Source organism: Dendroctonus ponderosae, unplaced genomic scaffold (assembly GCF_020466585.1).
Source record: "Dendroctonus ponderosae isolate FM_Combo_2020 unplaced genomic scaffold, Dpon_F_20191213v2 Dpon_F_20191213_2, whole genome shotgun sequence".
Lineage (NCBI taxonomy): Eukaryota > Metazoa > Arthropoda > Insecta > Coleoptera > Curculionidae > Dendroctonus > Dendroctonus ponderosae.
Window position 1 is genome coordinate 3,666,149 of NW_026018165.1, and position 20,717 is coordinate 3,686,865.

At 32.0% G+C, this 20,717-nt stretch overlaps 1 protein-coding gene across 2 annotated transcripts; it reads left to right on the plus strand.

The window, feature by feature from the left end:
• Nucleotides 1–1,083: 1,083 nt before the first annotated feature.
• Nucleotides 1,084–11,706, plus strand: LOC109538345 (poly(A)-specific ribonuclease PARN; the record flags this gene model as incomplete). 2 transcript variants are annotated; one of them, XM_019905548.2, is given in 10 exon segments in its annotated part: nt 1,084–1,404; nt 1,617–1,899; nt 2,015–2,136; nt 2,654–2,772; nt 2,904–3,014; nt 3,445–3,520; nt 4,491–4,546; nt 6,159–6,245; nt 7,409–7,658; nt 11,353–11,706. In XM_019905548.2, coding segments are annotated over 10 exon segments (1,552 nt in total), but the record flags the coding sequence as incomplete, so codon positions are not given.
• Between the last annotated feature and the right edge of the window lie 9,011 nt (nt 11,707–20,717).

The following is a 20,717-nucleotide window of genomic DNA, read 5'->3' on the forward strand; positions in this document are numbered from 1 at the left end:
CTTAAGCATTCAAAAAGAAAAATTACGATCTTTGCTTCAAATAACGAAAATTTTTGATATCAAAAAAGTTCTCTTCTACAATTTTTTGATGAAAAATCACAACGGCAATTAAGGTTTTTGTCATTAACAGATAGTTACAGGTGGATAGCCCTTGTCAATAATAACAATATTTTGTCAAATTGTGACTTACTTTGAATTTCCTCTCCCACCAAATAAATACCGAGGAAGGGCTACATTCGTACCACGTTTGTACGATACACACAGCACAATGAGATACAAATGGAGCAGGAGTTAATTAACTGAATACAAGAAGCTGCTTGATAAGAGTGAATAATGAGATTACACAGGCACTAGCTTGTTTGGAGTTAACCATTCAAATGTTTGGTGTTGTATGGATTATTTGTAAACACCAAACCCCGCAGAACTCGAGATTATGAGAACAGGTTGACATTTCGAAAGTACGTTCCGCAGTCAACGAATCTTGTTGAATTTACCGTTTATCCTTGTCTATCTTATTGTCACTCTGTATAATTCAACCGGAGTTACCGGAGTTTTAAATAAGCAACAGGTATTTGCACAATGTTAATTAGGCAGATTACCTTGAAAAACATTGCTGCCGTATTTCTGATATGGTTTTTTGCAAATTTCTCAGTTTTTAATAACAATTAATTTCTTTTACTATTTTTTCTGTACTCCTATAACAGCGTCAGGCAACACCTCCAGAGGAATGACGCCAATTTTAAATCACCCTGTATGTTAATATGCATTTTGTACCATTTATTGTATTTTATCAATAATAATGTATGCTTTTGACGAGTCATACATTATAAACAATGTTGCGGTTTATTAGTAACCGTAATGCTAATTGGTAAATAATGCCTATTTAGGTATTTGGGTTTTTGTTTCTTATTAATCAATAATGATTAATATAAAATACTATTATAATACTAATATAAGGGACTCCATTTGTATTAAGATTATTAACTGTGAATTTTAACAACATTACACTGCCTACTAATAATTGAAACATCAGGCCTTAGTAGACTTTATCCAAATCATGCTGCATACACATTTTTATTTCAGATTGGATGAAACTACTGACAGTATAAAACATAAAAGTTATAACTTTTACACATTTCGGAGACCGATAAACCATTTCATCCAAGACAAAAGGTTTTTATCTCAGACGTCCTGCATCGATTTTCTGATTCAACAATCATTTGATTTTAACAAACTATTTAGAGAGGGAATTTCTTATTTAAATAACGTAGAAGAAGATGAATGGCGCAATACTATCAAAGAACAACAGAGATTAAAAACCGAGTCTTATAATTCCAACTACAATAGAAACCATGATATTGTTCTTATTCCTGAAGCAAATCAGGAGTTTATCGATGATGTTGTGTAAGCATAGTTTATTTTATACTGTAGCAATTTTGTAATTATTGTACATTACTAGTATTGTAGTAATGTAATTGCAAAACTAGCATTGTAATTAGTTACATTTTATTTGCCTGTTTTTAAATCTTATACAAACATTTATTCTGTTTATAAATTTCTCCACTAAAAAGTGTAGAACATACTTAAGATTATCACTATCTGTTTTCTTTCCGCAGAAAACAACTCGAAGCTTTTCTCGCTTCAAATGAATCTGAGTTGCAACTTCCAAAATGTAACTCATTCTTGAGACGACTTCTGTATCAGACAAATAGCGAAAAGTTTCATGACAAAATTCATCTTCGCGCTCATTCTGTGAATTCCGAGAGAATTCTGTTTGCCACTAAATTAAAGTGTAAAGAGGAAAGTGAAGAAATTGATCGTATTTTTTTTGAAAAATTAAAATCCGAACTAGATGATTATATTGGATTCAGTCAAGTCATTAGGATGATTGTAAAATCGGTAAGTACGAAAATGGAAGGACGTATTTGATTATATCACCAACAATATGCATGAAATAGCCTGAAACTGGTGAGATTTTGACACATTTACACAAAACATTTTTTAATTTTTTTAGGAAAAAATTATAGTAGGGCATAATTTCTTATTGGACTTTCTTCACACAATTGACAAGTTTTTGACTCCACTACCACACGATTATTTGGATTTTAAGGATGTGGTTAAGTCGTTATTCCCAGCGTAAGTCTACATATTTTCAATTGTATCATTTTATTTCAACATGAGGCGACATCAAATGCCAGTCAGTTCCACCTAATAAGCAATACATATACATTTATTTATGTTTGAAATGTTCAAAACGATCAATTAAAAACTGAATGTTAATCTATTTTTTGGCACAGACGATATTTTCAAAGTAACATTTAAAATTCGCCATTGAGTTGTTATTAACTATATTTTGATGATGATTGATTTTAATTTTGATAAAAGTATGTAAGGTTTATAATATTTTTTCTTCGAAATTTATAGATGGTGCGCTAATTTTGTCCATCAGTGTAGTTGTCAGTATACTGAGGTAGAAAGCCATTTTTTGTGTCGCCAACTGTACTAAGCAATATTGATTATTTGATTTTGCCTATTAACGCAGTTTTTAAAAATCGATCGGTAAAGCAGTTTTTTAAATTAATTTTGCATACTTGCTGTTTTCTTAGATCAGTTTGATTCATTAATACATTTAAATACTAAACTTTTTTTTCAGAGTATATGACACAAAGTTTATTGGGAGTTCACAACACTTTAAATCTATAATACCATCCACAGTATTAGGGCAATTAGTTCACACTGTAACAACACATCCCTTTAATCTTCCTCCGTGCGGTAAGATTGTGATTTTTTATTTCTTTGGAAGAAGAAGCTAAATAATTACTTTTACCTAAACATCTTTTTTACAAGTTGATATTTTTTTGTTGAAATTTGTATGAAAAACTATATTACGAAAAATATTTTAGAAATCGAGCAAGGTGGCCAAGGATATGATATAAATGATAGCAAAGAACATGAGGCGGGCTATGACTCATTTATAACTGGCCTTAGCTTTTTGGCGATGTGGAAACATTTAGGTATGTCTATAATTTTTTTAAATCACGCATTTGCATTTCAGTTTGTAAACGTCTATACAATTTATGTCTATTATTTATTTGAAATGTAGGCATTGTTCCTAACTTTGAATATTGTACATCTGTTCACTTTAATTTTGCATTTTAGTTATCATCTTGTTGCCCATTTACTTGTAAAATTAAAACATCCGAAGCAAATAGTTAAAATTAAATCTTCAAACAGATCAATAAAATATTGCTTTGTTTTAAAAACAGTATTTAGTGATCTCAAAGATAAGAAGTCTATACAGCGTGTCCAATTTTCAAATTTCTCCTAATTACAGTTTACGACACCCTGTATGTGTTTTGACTAAGTGATATTTTCAGAGCTTTATCTAACACATTTTTTCGTTAAATTTAGATTTTTGCAAATAATACTTTAAATTTTTTTTAGGCGATCAACATAATTTGATTCTTAGTGATCTGATTGGACGAAGGGGCGAAGGTTTACTGAAGCCTTATAAAAATAAGTAAGTCTATTTATCAAACACCTATTTGAACTCGTATTTATGTTGTGACACTTTTTATTGTCTGAAAGTCATCGAATTTTAAGCAGCATCTTTTATATAGCATCTTTTAGCAGCATCTTTTATATATAGCTTGATCAAATCTGACTCTACAACGTTACGTAACAAAGCGTCAACAGCAAATGATCGACGTCTGTGATTAATTCGCGTGTGTTTCTGTCCCCGAGCTGAAATATTCATGGACAGAGATAACTGTAAAGAGTTGTGTGACAAAGGGGTCTTCTATTAAACTATTAATCTGCCAACTCATTATTAAAGCTTTATCATTTCATGTCTTTAAAATATTTGCGATCTTTGAATAAAGCGACCTTTCGTCTTATGGTTTGCTTGGCACGAATATATTAATATAGTCAGTTTTGTTTTATAAATAACACCTTTTGGATGCAATAATAACCCCTGTAAAAGAGCACTTCAAATGGAGCAAACTTTTTAAAATCTTACCATTTTCATGTCCTAAATAAACCATATGGAAAATACAGGGTTGCTCATTAGTGCGTCAAAGTGCGATATCTCAGAAAATATGAATTTTAGAGGAAAATGTCTCCTACGAAAGTTTCTCGTGTTTCTGAATGCGGATTTAAAAATATTTTTTTGTTAAACATGTGGTAACACTACATTTAAATTTGACGATAAATCCGAAAAGCGCAAAACCGGTTCCATTCAAAAAACTATAGTTGATAACTGCCACACGTTTATGATGCACCTGTATATTGAAAAGTAATTTTAAAATGTGCCCCTTTTAAACATCAAAAACTTTCTTAGGAAGCATTTTCTTCTAAAGTTCAGATTTACTGTGATATCGAACTTTGACGAACTAATGAGCAACCCTGAATATACGGGACTTTCGGGAAATTATTAGCTTCCTGCATCTATTTATAGAAAAGTACAGTTTTGTTAACTCGTGTTTTTTTAGGATATTTTTGATGATATTGGCAGATAATCAGTTCTTGGACCTAGAGGCCCCAGATCGTAAGTATTGCCCTTGAGAACTATTTAGCATATGCAAAATTGACAAACGTTCTTCATGCATTTGAAAAACAACACTCATTTTCTCTATTTGGTTTTTTTCTTATTTTTCGTAATTTTACTCTTTATTTATTTCACATTCTGTGCCCTTCTTCTCCTAGACTTAAACAAGCAGCTTATTGAAAACCTAAAAGAGAATAGACCAGTTAATTTTGCAAATGGGCACTTACATAAAGAACTCACATACGTTTTTGTTCTATTGTAAATTGCTTTTTATCTGCTTTTGTTTCAAAACGTTTGTCTGTTCTTCAATGTTGTATCCAAGTCGACTTAAAAGGTTTTGGTAATTATCGAATTAAATAATCTTAAATCTAAATATGATTTATACGATCTTAAAATAGTTTTTTTTAAATATGCAGCAAAATTAAATAGAGAGAGGAAATTCTTTTCCACAATACACTTTGCAGTCCTTAAGGATAAAACATGGACTTTTTTATCTTTATTTACAGGCTGATTTAGATTTAACTATATTTTTGTTATTTGAATATTTTTATTTAAATATTGTAGTATGGGCATTCAATACAAAACATTTTAACTCAACTTTGTCATGTATATGTCAACTTTGTGAAACTTGTATTTTTAAGATTTCGTTTATTTTTGATATATGTATGTATAATGATTTATTAATGACCAATTTGCGGTCCTACAAGTGAATCGATCTGTACTTCTGTTATTTTTAAATGATTTCTCCTAGTTTCACTTGGATTTACACATGACGCAACATGGATTTATTTAATGCTAATAAGAAAGCTTCCGTGTGCACGTGCGAATCGAATTAATGTTGCTTGACTCATGATTTGTTTTTTTACAAACTTCTTGTTGCGACACGCATAGGCTCAAGCTGTAAGAGAAAATTCCAATTAGTAATGAAATTAATTTGAAAAATTACCTTGACGTTTCGATAGCTATTTACTGCTATCGTTATCAAAAGAACCTAAATGAACCTAAAAAAGAGTAATTAAATGATAATACAGTATATGAAAGTTCGGTTTGATAATTCGTCTGTGCAAATTGTCAGTTATGTGATTTTGACTTAATCTCTAACAACACGAATTTTGTTGCGTTACACGTTTAATTTGCTCTGTCGACAGGAAACAAGTGTTTCCAGCATGTTGTGCAACATTGTTGCGATACAAAAGTATCCAGTGGACCCGTACCTTTAGTTTTACGTTTTACGATAAGGGTCATGTCCTTTCGAATGGGTCCATTTCTATGTGACCAGTCATCTATCTGTTATCAACATTTATATGAAATAATTCGAAAGGCACACTTGCAATATGTAAAGGACACCTTCGATTTAAATGATTAAAATATAGTTTAGCTTTAAGATGCAAGTCCTCAAGTATTCACTTGAGGACGGGTGTAAATACTACGAACCAAAAACGTCATAAAAACTATCTCTGCAAGGTCAAAGTTCCGAAAGTCTGAATAAACCATTCAGCGGTATCAAACTACAGGAACTTAAACAATAATTTTGACTACTACGCAGAAAAAAGTTTATTTAACGCGCCCCAATCTCAGTAAATGACTTATCTAATTGCCTGTCTCTTTTCAGAAATTGTATCCAGGGATCACGTGTTTTATTTGACGTTTCCCAAAGAGTGGACTACTAATAATATTGTGCAATTATTTAGCCCATTCGGTAAGTTGAATTTAGTGAGTACGTTTTTATGTTATAAATTAATTAAATTTTGTACTATGGGTATGGTATATTCGTAAAATAGCTGGTAAATTAAGAACTATTTTTAGTTAGCAAAATGCCAAAATGTCGTATGTAACCAATATTTGGCTTTTGAATCTATTATAATTACCCTCAATTAAGCGATAGCATTAAAAGCCAAATCTTGCTACAAACGACATTTTGGCATTTTGCTAGATAAAAATAGTTTTACGAGCCATTTAGGACTTATAGAAATCATTTCGAAGGTTTTTTAAATTATTTATCTATTATATTCGAGTTTAAGACTGAAACTGCTACTTTGCTGATATACAGTTTACAGAAGAAAAGCACTGCATTAATATGCAGGATGTTCCACCACTGTGACTTGCATCAAAATCCTAACGCGGTTATCGTGATGCATTTAAAATAAGTAAAAAAAGTTGCCTTTTGGCTATGCTGGAAGCATAATGCCAGATTGGTAAAATTAAAATTCCCAGATGCTCACTTAAAAAATCTCTAGTTTTTTCTAGAATTTCAAAAAAATATAATTAAAAATGTTTAATAAAAAGTGATAAGTGAAACAAATAACGTTAATTAAAAAAATAATACAGTATATTACGAAATTTAAAAAATGTAATAAAATGCTCCAATTGTTATTCTCATTTATTCTTTTAAATGCAAGCTTTAATTTAAATAGGTATTTGATAAAGTTTATATGTAGATAGAGCAGTTGAAAATCACACTGACTGCGAGGTTTATTGATTTTTGCATCTCAGTAAAGATTATTTCTGGGAAATTAAAAAAGACCTTAATGAAAGATTCAAAGGATTCCTCGACATGTTCGCTGCTGACTGCCTTATGTAGTCCGATATATTAATATTTTATCCCCAGAATTATTTTTTTTTGCAGATAAACGAAAAATTAAAAAAATCCCTAGATAATTATAACAAATCCCTTTTTCTTGAGAAACCTGAGAAAAATACCTAGAACTAAGGAAAAATTTCCTGTTATGGCATCACTGACTGGAAGTCGACAAGTTAATGTTAGATTTTTATTGAATGTTCAACCCAAAATTATATTATTTAAACATTTCCTTACTTCTTAATTCTTTTACTATTTCCAAGTTTAGCATCGTTTTGTTTTAGGAAATGTTTATGTATCCTGGATCTCGAAAACTTCAGCTTATGTGGCCCTTTACAAACGTGATCAAGCCGCCCTTGCCCTGAAAACTTTATGCCAAAGCGATACTTACAGCATTATTACTTTTGCAAGGCGACAGCGACAATTAGCAGGAGCTGATCTTTCAGGAACCGTTCAGCCAAGTCCAATAAAGCGGCGAATAATCACTAATGAGACTACTCAATCCAAGCGGAACAAAACCGGCAAGTTTGAAGGGTTAGTGTCGATTATTTGTATTTCCTTGTTCTTATTTATATTCTTTTGCTTATATCGGGTTTCGCACTGTTCGAATTGTTCGCGTTGTTTGCATTGTTTGCATTGTATTTAATGTGGATGGAATGATTTAACAATTACTAGTACAGCATTTTTTCCTTGTCGTAATTGATAATAAACTTGTTTTAGCTCTTCTTTGTTTTTATTAACTTTGATAGTATCGGGTGCATGAAAAGAACATATTGTATTTTGTCACCACTATCAAATGTCTACTAACGAAATTATTAATATGGTTGGAAATGTTCCTCCTAGTCGGTTTTTATTATTTGAATAATAATTAATTACAGAAAGCCTTCAGTTGCCTCGATAGATAATGCAATAATATATTAAACTACTAACTTTACTACAATCTAAAATGTTTCTATAAGATGCTTTGTTAGTCAACAACGTTTTCACTGTCTGAGTTCAGAGACATAATAAGACAAACAAACAAATAAGAACGAAGTGTTAAAAAAAATCGGAAAAGTCGATCTTGACTAAACGCTTTTAATATAATAAAAAATGTATAATAAAAGCTTCGTATCAAACTGCTCATTTGGAAAGAAGAATAATGTGTAATATTTTCAAGAGCAGTCAATTCGCTAATTTTTTCCGAGAGTGTTCTGGCATATTAATGTGAGTTTAGTGTTTTACATGTAAATTATCCATCGTTACGAAGGTCAATGTCAAGTTTTTTTAGCGACCTCCTTCTGTTATTTTGTATATTCTAGTTAGCTAATCAACTGGGTCTTTGCACACTATCATGCACGTAGCGTTTCCGGCAAGTAGCGTGTAGTTTCCGAAAAATATTATTTAATTATTTTAAACATGAACCATTCACACTATGGGAAATGTATCATATCAGACACCTTACGTTTCCGTTTAGTATTTTCGGAAACACTATTTGCCGGATGCCGGCCCGAACGGATCGAGTCGGAAAGTGTCGCTTTTCAATCGTCGTTTGACAAATTAATTTTATCTTTATTTAGTACAATTTCAATATGGTTTTAGAAAATGTAATTGAACTCTTACTGAATCCTATTCATTCTTGAATATACAGAACGTTTTTTCACGAAATTCAAAATTTGAATAAAGTCCAATATTTGCTTTCCTTTTTCCTTTCTTTTAGCATTGGATGTACTGCAAATATTTTTATTGCAGAACTGCTTGTTTCTTCATCAAGTAGAAGAGCAATTGCACATATCTTTTTTTGCGAAAGGCGGGAATACATCTTTACCGGATCAAACTGAAACGTTTAATGTAGGCCTGGGTAACTCAATAAATTTTTAGGAGTTGGCGCAGTGCTACGCAAATGGCTTGCGCCAACCCAACGCACTAGCGCAGTAACTCAGTTCCGTTGCTGGAAAAATGTTATTAACTTTTTTTACTTGTTTTTAGATTTATTTGAAGGGCCATTTGTCAATAACATTTTTAACATTTCTTAAAAATTTCAGATTTTTTCAGTTTTAGCAAAGTTACCCTTTTTTCTAAATGTTCAATTTTCAAAAAAAAATCACTTAAAAATACTGATAATCTTAAGGTGTTTTTCAAATTTCATTGCAATCAATTTTATTAGAACACTCGCCTCCTTCATCGCTTTGTAAAAAGTTTTGAAATCTCTTTTCAGCTTTGAATTTTTTCACTAAAATCAAATAATTTTCTTATAATAAATTATTTGGAAAACTCATCACTTCCATTCCTCTGACTGCTGTCAAAGTGTTTGTTAAAATAAGTGGTTTTTTAGTTTCGACTGATTTTTTGCTTTTTGCTGTTGCTTTCTACTCAAAAACGTTCTATTTTGTAGAGTTTTACTTAAAAGTACTGACGATTTGGATGTATTTTACTCGAAAAATTACAAGATATATTTATAGCTTTGTGGGAATTTTCTTTCAGGCATTTTCTGCGAAAAATTATGAAATACGTTTTATTTGAATACTCGCCTCCTTCGTCCCATTGTAAAAAGTTTCGAAATCCCTTTCCAGCTTAAATAATTTTCTATCAAGACACGAGTTTCATTCAAATCAGCAAAAGTTATATAAATTAAGTTAAGTATAATAAATTATTTGGAAAAATCGTCACCTCCATACCTCTGAACTGTAGAGCTTGTTAAAAAAATTTGGCATTTTAGTTTACAAAAACTTTTTTCAGCGTCGAATTCGGGACAAAAACAAAAATGTTTCTCCCGTTTTTCCCGAAAATCATTAAGATTTTCTTAAAAACCGATCACAAAACTAAAAGTTTTTAACCAAAAACGCAAAAAACCAATATTTTCTGATGATTTTCTTCTTTTCTGACAATAATGAGGTCTTTTCAGCCAAAAATGAAAAAAATAATTTTGGTAGAAAATTCGCCTCATTCAGCGGTTTGCAGGGAACCTAAGAAAACTCTTTTCAGTGAATTCCAAAACAGCACAAAAACCAAATAATGTTATTCAGTTTTTTACCGAAAGTAATTAAGATTATTTCGAATAATCGTCAGAGAGCATAAAAAATATATAAAATAGCAAAGTTTCTATTAAACAATTCTTGCTACGCAAAAAACGTATTATTTTTAGTTTTACTTAAAATACTGATAATCAGGTATTTTCTGTGAAAATTATAAAATACGTTTCATTGGAGCACTCGGCTCCTGAACAGCTTTCTTGGACAAAACCCTAATTTTTGTTTTTTTCATTTTTTCTAGATTTTTTCCCAAAAATATTTCCCCGAATAGAACAAGTGAAAGTTTATAATCAATTATTCGGAAAACTCGTCACTTGTCGCTGTGAATAATTTGGCTTATTTAAATTCCAGTTTCTTCACTTTTAGGTCAATATTTCTATACAAATCTCTCTCAAAACAGAACAACGCGTTTTTCCTAACGTTTCACTGTAAAATACTGGCAAACTGAGTCTTATGCAAAAAAGTTAAAAGATGGATTTTACAAGAAAGTCGTCGTCTACAGTTTGTTCGCCTTTATCGTCTTTTTCGAATAGTTTTTCGAATAACCTTTGAATTTGGGACAAAATCGAAACAAAGTTATCTTGTTTTTTTTCGACAAAATTTAGGTTTCCTCAAAAAACGACCAGAGAAAGCAAAAACATGTAATCAATATTTGGAAAACGCGTCACCCTAATCGCTCTGAAATTTTCTTTAAAATTTCCATATTTTCACGCAATATGTTGATGGCTTTTTCTTGTTAGATGTGAACATTAACTCAGAGAGTGTTACTCAGGCCTAGTTTAATATATGAAAATGTGAATGCGCAGTCTTTTTGCTGGACTGGAAACGCTCCTTGCCGGAAACGATACTAAACGTGTATGATAATGTGCAGTCTAATTTCAAATCTAAATCTAATCATCACCGAATAGGAAATAATATAATGTAAATGAGCTGTTGGGCGAGCTTGATAAACCATTTTCTTCTTAACAACTTCTGCTGAGCAAATGATATTTACCCATTTTACTGATTTCATGAATGGAGATCTATGAACTGTTAAAGAGTTTCTTTATTTTTCTTTGGTTTTTTTGGCGGTGAATCTTGACTGGGACATAAAATATTCTTTAAATAGTAGGTATTTTTTCTTAGATTAACATTTTTCATTAGAAATACCACTCATTAATCATGCAGTACGATTTATTTATTCTTCATCTTTAATTGGTAATAGCTGTGTTTTATAGAAGTAGCATCCGCATGTCCAAGAGGTCGATTGAACCCATTGAAGAAGAGGCTCAAAGCGATGAAGATGAAGACAATTTCACTGCATCCAAGCCAAGAACTTTTGCAGAATGCAAATCGTGGGATTAGGTGGCTGTAATTATTTAATTTAGTGTAATTTGGGTTCCTTATATTTTTGTTAAAACATTACACTTAAACTTTTGTAAATAAACTGTTTTTATTAGATGTACCCGCCAACCACCAAAAAATATGACTGATTGATTTTATGAAAATGAATTATTATATATGAATATATGAGTTGATATGAACAACCCAAGAAATAACACGTGAATATAATAGAGCAATTGAAATATAAATGGGATTGATTTGTTTTTTTTTCAGGCAGTCTGGGGGGTTAGTGAGAGTTGTTTTATTTTTTATGTGAAATATAAATAAGAAACCCAATTTACTTATCGGGAAGACTTTGCCTCAGCTTGAATGCTACTATTTGCTATCATCTCTAACTGAAAGGGGAGATTGAGAAATATAAGTTTGAGATGAGAGTTTTCGCTCCCGGCCTAATAACGCGATCAAAAACCAATTCCTATTGCATAGGGCATAAAATCCCTCACTAGTCTTTAGCAGTCTGACAGAATTATTAAATTTATTATATATATATATTTGATTATAGGAAGTTGTGTAATTGGGATTAGTCGAATTAGGTATGGGCAATAATAACAATAAAAACACGATTCACTTTTGAAAGTTTTACTATTTGTTCAATATACAAGTATAATAGCTGCATGACGAAACAATCACAAGACATTAATATATCTAATAGCAACACAACAAATGTAAATTATAGCAATTTATAATTTTATAAATATATGTAGTTGACATCCTGAAGATGTATTGAACATTTTTGGGATTTCCAAGGGCATTGCAGTCATTTAATACTGGCAAATGCCGCTAAGAAACCCCAAATTTGTCAACCGGCTTGTTCCATATGTACTAACTACCTGCAAGAAATTCCCACACATATATAAACGTTTACATTTTTTTTGCACTAATTTTAAACTAAGTTTAGAATACTCTGCAGGTACAGATTTCGAGATGTTAATCTCAGGGATGGATTTCGAGCCCGTTAGCTCTCATCGGGTTTAGCCTAGAAATAACACTTCCGAAGCGCGCACTTATGCCTGTACTCATGTGAGTGTTATTTTCATGATGAACCCATTTGATGAGAGTTAACAGGCTCGAAATCGGTCCAGGCAGTGCTTGGACCGATTGCTTGGATTGGACAAATTGTTTGCGACTCGATGTCGAATTTTTTTACTGTTCTTTAAAAAGCTCTGTTCATTATCAGTCTGTTAATTCGTCAATTTAGCTGCTCTAGATCTAACTAGTTTTGCCGTTAATATTTCCATAAATATTTGTTTTTCCAGCTAATAATGAAACACATAAATGTACATACATTCTTTTAGATTCGGAATATTATTCATAGCATGGCGTTTTTAAAAGAACAGCTTTTTTGCACCTTATCTATTGAAAGTGTTTCGATCAAAAGCACAAATAAATCACTTTTAGTGCCAAAATTAGGTATTAAAATTTACTGTACATATTGCACCCAAAAACTAGTGTAAACTATGATTTGGGTTTTTAATGCGCAAAGTAACGAAATTTCTTAATGCTCAGATCAATCATATTGGTGAACTGCGCTTTTGCGTCGGTTCGGTGGTTAACACACGGAAGTTAAACTTCCGTGTGTCGGCGACTAAAATAATCAAAAAAGGCCTAAAACATTTTATTTTAAAGTTGAAAGCTGTTCGAAAAAACAAAATCGTGATCTTCTTTTCGGTGTGTTTTTTCTGCCAGGGGTACATTTTGTAACGCAAAAATCCCAATTAGAGAAGAATTAGGTTGCAGATCTGTCAATTCGTCCGCCGTCGTACGAACTGACAGATCTCCAACCAATAGAAATACTTTCGTATGGGACACGAACTTTAGTGCTCATATAGTCTCTCAGATTAAAATTAGACGACCTTTGTGGTCCTTGTGGTCGTAAATCCTTTGCTACGTTCGTGATTATCTTGATAAAACCGAACAACGGCTTTAATTTTATTAACGTAAATTAACAAAACTAAATAATTAAAACAAATTTAAATATGGAAAACGTTTTAACTGAAAGAAAAGAATAAAACGTGTTAAAAAGATAAACGACCTTTTTTTGGGGATGGAAAATCTTTATAAGTAGCAGCTAATACTTAGCACACTCATTTTACTTAGCATTAGCAACGCAGTTGTTTGTTAATAATTTTGAAATACTTGCTATGTTTGGAAATTCAAAAGTTTTTTGTTGGATATTTTGCACGAAATTCGTGTGCCGTTTGAAAATATTATAGAAGAGTTTAGGAAATTCTGTCTTCTCAGAAGACACAAATTTCGAGACAAAATGGTGTTCAAAATATGAATCCACCATATGAAACTTATCAACTACCTATGTTTGACGGGAGTTCATAAAAACATCTCTTGAATAGAAGTAGTTTGATGATGCTAGCCCGTGGTACTTTTCATGTAAATACCTGGTGTCCGGACACTAGACTGTGAAACGAGCACAGCAAATTTTTTATACGATTTCATATCAATTTAGCCTAAATGAAAGAATGAAATGATGAAAGATGCACTTTTTTTGAATGGACAACCTGGGTTTTTTATATTGTCAGATTGCTGTTTGTATAGAAGGTTCAAACTCAAGTTATGTGTTTACACTTATTAGTACTGCATTTGGATGCAAAAATGATGTTTTTTATTTGCGATCGGTGTCACATTTGGGGATAACCTGGGGGGAAAATGGTATTTTCGACTTTAGACCAAAATCGAAATTATTTTAGAGTATACTTCTACTTTATTCTTGAGTGGATAGGATGTAGATTATGCGAGGTCATTTATAATGTTAATGTCTTTATTGCGAGATAATTACAAAATGTTAAAATCCTGGCGAATATTTGGTACTTGGTTTTTGAAAATAGCAACACTGAATTTCTGTGAAAAACGTCGGAATTTTAACTAAAAGTTAATAACATACTTTCTTATTACTATACATTATTTAACAATATTATTAGGAATTTCTACACAAGTAGTACCTGTATAAATTAATCCTCTTTCATAAACTTCATCAGCGATCATTAAATCAGCACTGAGTTGAATTTCTTCTTGTCATATTTTTTGAAAAAGCATGTAGCAACTGGGTGTTTGAGCGATAAGCAAATCATCCTGTTTAAGAGAGATGGTTTTAAATGCGGAATTAGTTAACACATTTTTCAGTTACCTATTTGTTTGCTCTAATAAAAAAATCGTACTTTTACAGTACAGTACAGAAAATCCTAAAGTCTGCGCTTCATGAAGTAAATTTGAATAATTTTCAAGAAATAATTTTATTTAGAAAGAGCGACCCATCAAATATTTTTCAACTTAAATACATATTTTAGTAAATAAGTTGATACTAAGTAACAAGGTTATACATAGTAGTACCAGAAAATAGTTTTTGATAGTAGATCCATTTATATAGGATTACATTAGTAAGCTTAATTAAGTAGCTAGTCAATTGCTTGAAGCAAATGCTACTATCAACAAATTTTCTATTTTTTGTAAGTGGATGTTTCATGTAAAAATTATTTACATTAAAAAATGTAATTTTAACTCATTTCAGTTATTGGCGTAAATACCTTTTAGAATAAAAAACTGCACATATTCTTAAGTTTGTTCAATTGAAAGTCTCATTCAAAGCTTTGTTGTCTCATTCAAAACATTTTGAGTAGTTTTTCTATACTGGAGGGAAAATATTCTGCAAAACTCTAAAAATGTTTACGTTTCAAAAAGCTCTCACAGGACAAAGGCATGGATTGCTTGTTTTGTTTGTCATAATGTGAGTCACCCTGTAACTAAAAAAATAAAGAAATTGGCGGCTTTCTATTATTTCATTATCTCACTTTACAATTTGATGGATTTTTTTTGAATTAAGTGTACGTAACCTACTGCCACCCTTTGGTGGCATCATACAGTATATAAAATCCTCATCAAAATTCAGATAAAACATGTTTGATTTTTAGATATTTCGGTTAGAGACTCACTAATTTTTATTTCAAACCCAACATGCAAGTCAAGTGATAACTTTATACTCTTATTAACTTATGTATTTTTTTAGGAGTATTTTATAATTACAGTTGTATTTCATAACTAATATTAGTTATCTTATTTATTATTTAACTTTTTATTGAATTTGGATACATACAAATTAGAACATCTTTTGCGCATATTCTCATTGCAATGTGTAGTCTTCTAAAAAAAGCAAATAACTTGCTCCTAAACTTGCTCGTCAAATTTGCTTGATTTGTGCAAATTATTTTTTCCTTTTTCCTGGTCTCACTCAACTTGAAGATGTCAGTTTGAAGACAATTGATGCGTTTTATCTTTCGCAGCTTGGGACTTAACAGGCCAGTAGCATTTTGAAATTATCAACTGAACCTATAAGGCCCAAGCCGTAAAAGCTACGAGTCTCGATTGGTAGACTTGAAGAATGGCATTGTGTTAATTTCTGAAACAAAATAGCAATCGCTTAGATACACGGCACTTCTTAAGCTGGTAGGCAATTAACATTATTTTTAAATCCACTTAAGAGGAAAATGGAACGCCAGCTAATAACATCAGAGGCGACATGCTATATAATAATAATTTATACATTGATGTCAGTAGAAGGATACTGTGCGCAGATAATTTCTACTGTTTGATTTTGTTTTCAATTCGTATAATATGGACGAAATATAAATATTCTGATTTTATTAAATGATAGGTCTACAGCAAAAAATTACCTTTTTACACACTGGCTGATTTATAATTAACGGCTTGTAGATTAACCGCAGATGTATATCTAGATGGGCAAACAATTTGATTCAGCCCCATATCTTGAACTGAGAAGTTAGAAAGTTAAAAAAAAATAATAAAATAAAAACGGCGACGTACAAAGCCGGAATTATCAATCTAGGAAGGCGGCAGATCGCAACAAAGTTCCTAAAAGAAATTGAACAGACAAACCAGAAAAGCTTGAACAAAATCAAAATGTTGAGAAATCCTTTTAGAGTTGAAACTTATTGCTTTATTTTCGTATTCATCGTAAAATATTAATTTACTTCAGACCAGTTAATTTGAAAGACCAGTAACCCAAGTACGGTCTTTACAGCGACATCGATTTCCAACTCTAGGGAAGCCTACAGATTCTAAACATGTTGATCCTTCTGTAAGTATGGGAACTAAGAATATTTAGATAAATGCACGTAAACGAATTCCTAAAAGATTGGTATGTAAAACGACTGCGACGGTTTAAGCAAGAACAACGTTTTTAACTAATAAATAAAAAAAGTTAAAGAGAAAATAGAAATCTGATAGAAGACAAAAGGCAACGAAGAAAACACGATAGTAGCAATGGGTTGGGATAATACGTTTCATATTTGAATGAGTAAAGAGATTGAAAGAAGAAGCCTATGGAAATTGATGAAGAAGCAGAAGAAAGAAAAACATTTAAACAAGATGACTATAAAAGAGAACAGATAGAGATAAATGAGAGGGAACTGAAGCTGGTCGGAAAGCAGGAAACAGAACGAAAATCAATCGAGATCAGGCAGAAATACGTTTCGAGGAGTGGAAAGGACAGGAGGACCAATTCGACACTAGAGCAGACTTATCTAGGAAGACATATCGAACTTCAAAATGTTTTATTGGGAAATATATGAGCTCAAAAGAAGTAGAAGCAATTGAAAAGAAAAAACGCTTTGCAACTTAAACTGGAAAGGAGCAATAAATCAGATTATTAGAATAACATCACCGTAACTGTCTGGAATGGAATGCAGAAGCCAAGAAAATTAAAAAGATAACAAAATTTTGAAACTGGCATTGATATACACGAAGAAATCAGTCAAGCGGAAGCCCAAGATGAAAAAGATATCTTCAAAGAATTAACGTTTTTTTGGTCACTTTTCTGAGTCAGATCGAAAGCAGAATCCGATGGAATTGACATTGGATTTTGAGAATCCTTATTATAAAATCAAGACTTGCAGCCAAAGTTACGCCTAGCGATCTGCATAAGATCAGACTTAAACTTTTGATAACAGTGCAAACAGAAACATCAATGGAAGTAACTGAGGAACAAACCAAGGATGAAAACGAAGAAGAAAAAATATTTGAACCAAAGCATAGACGTTCGTATTCTGTTGAAGACAGTGGGTTTGACAATAAGGCGTTTGATAACGCTATCAATTACATTTGATTAGATGTTGCCTATGAAAAAGGGGACTCCAGCTATAAATTGCAGTATTCTTATGGGATAGAAGCAGATACAGCAGTTAAACCTGAAGATGCTATTAAACAAGGGACTAAGTTTGACGTTTTTTATTTCGCTTTGAACGACAAGAGGGTTCAACAAGTTATCATTTGTATGTTATGCAAGTCAATCAAGACATACATTTTTAAAGTCTAGATAGAGAGTGGATTTATTCCTGCAAGGGTTCAGTTAGGTATCAATCAATCCCATAACAATTTTTTTCAGTTATTGTTTAGTTTCTAACGTTATAGATTTGTTTTTGAATTAAATTCACATTACGAAGTTCGTTTGTCGACCATACAAAATGTGTAGCCTTTTGGACTCTTGGAAATAGATAACAATAAGGGCAAGGTAAGTAATATTCTCCTGAGAAACAATAATCCGCAGATATTTTATGGAGATAAATTCTATGTTCAGCCTACACGCCTGAATTAATTCTTTCAATAGACGTCGTAAGACAAATTGGTGGTAAGAAATTTACCAACATCCCCCAATCTTTTCCGGAGGAATGCCGAAATACTAACATTTGTAAGACATATTTAAAGCTCACGTTTCCTCATTGCACATAAATACAGAACATTCTAGAAATGTCTCCATTAGATTCCACTGATACACCATATAAAGCGATAAGTTCAAGGATCCGATTATACCTACATTTCTTTACGCGCCGCCACTTAATCAACTTTTATATTGGTCTATCTAATTCTGACTGGATTGCTGCTGTCCATTAATATACAATCATTAAGTGGAAATAACTGAATGAGACGAAAAAAACCCCTGCTAAGGAATGTTGTACTTGTGTTTTGATACAAGTAGCTTTGGCTTTTATTTAAAACATATTTGATGCATTAGGTAGCCTGAATTTACCGTAAGGTATTTTCATAATCGCATTTTATCAACATAATATTTTATATCAGTGTTGCAATAATTTTGTGTTAATTGGAAATTGCTAATATTGATCTGAGTGGGTAAGGCGAGTCTTAACTTCAAACATGGATTTAACGGCCTTGGTTTCTACCATTTCATTTCAGTTTTTCAGTTTATTTGCAATTCTTTTTCTGCGATTTTATTTACATCGTTCATTTACTCTTACGACTGCTAAATAAATATCAAACCGTATTTCACTTCAATCTGAACATTAAACCAGATTAGCAATTAAGTAAGACATCAACTTAAGCCATCGCACTTGAAAATTAAATAATTTGCCAGTTTAGTGGTGAAATCCAGTGAAACTGACTTATTCCTGCTAGAATTCACGCTATAAATGTTTTTATTGCTTCAATCGTAAAATACACACGAGAATATAACCCGGGGATTTTTTCGAGGTATTCATTACCTTCAGGAAAATACATTCTTAAATAATTGATGACAATAATTCAAACAGTTTATGTTCGTTGATTATGCAGGACATCATCACGCAACTTTTTTTCGTCGGGTATATAAAGTTTGCCTGAAAAGGTGAATTAAAACATTGAAGTAGGTAAATGTAAATTTGTTCAAGGGTTTCATTAATCAGCTGTATCTAGTTTTCGACAGGTGTGAAATTACAGTTAGGTACTTTAGTCGCCACTTTCCTACTTTTGGTCGTGCCTACCCTGATTTAGATTATTAAATATTAGAAAGGGAGTATTTTCGGGTAACTAGAAATTTATATTCCCAAACTTTGCACCACAGATGCACTGTGAAGAATGTTATACTTCGAGTAAACTGTAGAGAAATCAGCTTTAATAAAAAATTAAGAAAAGTGTCAATAGTAATGTTTAATAAAGAAAATTAAAATAATTTATTTTATCTACAACTGATATGTATTGACTATGATTTGGCACTCTTTCAAATGTCTTAATTATGTTTATTACCGCACTAGTGCGTTTTAAAATTATCTCCGCACTAGTGCGGTAATAAATATGTCGATCATTGTCAAGTTGCGTCTTAATATTGCACATTTGAAAATAAGTTCAAGCGATGATCATCTGCTGCCATCTGATATTGGGAACGAAGCTTTTAATGTTATTTCGGATCTTCTGCCAGATAGATCACGGGAGAAATAAATACCCGAGAAGCTTTGATCGGTACCAGAAATGATGTAGAGAACGAAAGATGTGATGTGAGACACACACAAAGAACATCGAACACCAAAGAGATGAGGGTTTATATACAGGGTGGCCATTTTGTGAATCTTTGTATGAGTAACTTCAACATTTTTAAAGATAGAGAATCCGTTAAATGGGCAAAATTGGGCAGAATTTGATTGGCTATTCATTGCCGTTTTCAAAATTTAGGTATCCGACTTGATTCCTGAAATATCCTGAAAAGGCAAGAAATCAACACTTTTAATTATCATATAATTCGTAAGCTGCTTAAATTAGAAAAAAGTTGAAATTGTCTTTAGTAGAACTTTTTGCGTTGAATTCAGTAAACTAGCACTCGTTGTCATAGTCAACTTGATTTACGAGATAAAAAATAAACTGATGTTTTTTAAATGGTAATCATAGTTGGCTGTGGGCCTTTTAAAATCCTTTTTTTTTAAATTTAACGATATAACTGTTTGTATGTTTTTCTCCTTTTGTTGCCGTAAAACTTCAAATAAAGATAAAAAATGTGTAGTAGGGTATGGAAACAAGAATTATGTTACATTTAGAAATGTTTTCCGGGCTTTGAAGCCGTGGTCTATCGGAATTTCTTCCTGACGTTTCGTCCACAACTGCGGTGGACATTTTCAAAGGCGATGAGGCAGTGGGTGAAGTGATCTCCCGTGCTTTCCGACTAAGAATGATTCAACTGCTGAATTCCCAGTCGTATTTATGGCGCCCAGCCGTGTGTGCTCATGCGTGGGGGATGGGTGGGCGTTCCAACGCTTCGGCGCACATGCTGTTTGGCGCAAAACGCGCTTCCAATCTGGATTGAGTGCCGTAATTTCTTGTTTTCTGTTGAAATTGTTTTGGTGTTTAAATATTTCGATGGCCTCCCTGGTGAGTCTCGGGTAGTATCTTTCAGATTGGTGCAGAATGTCAACTT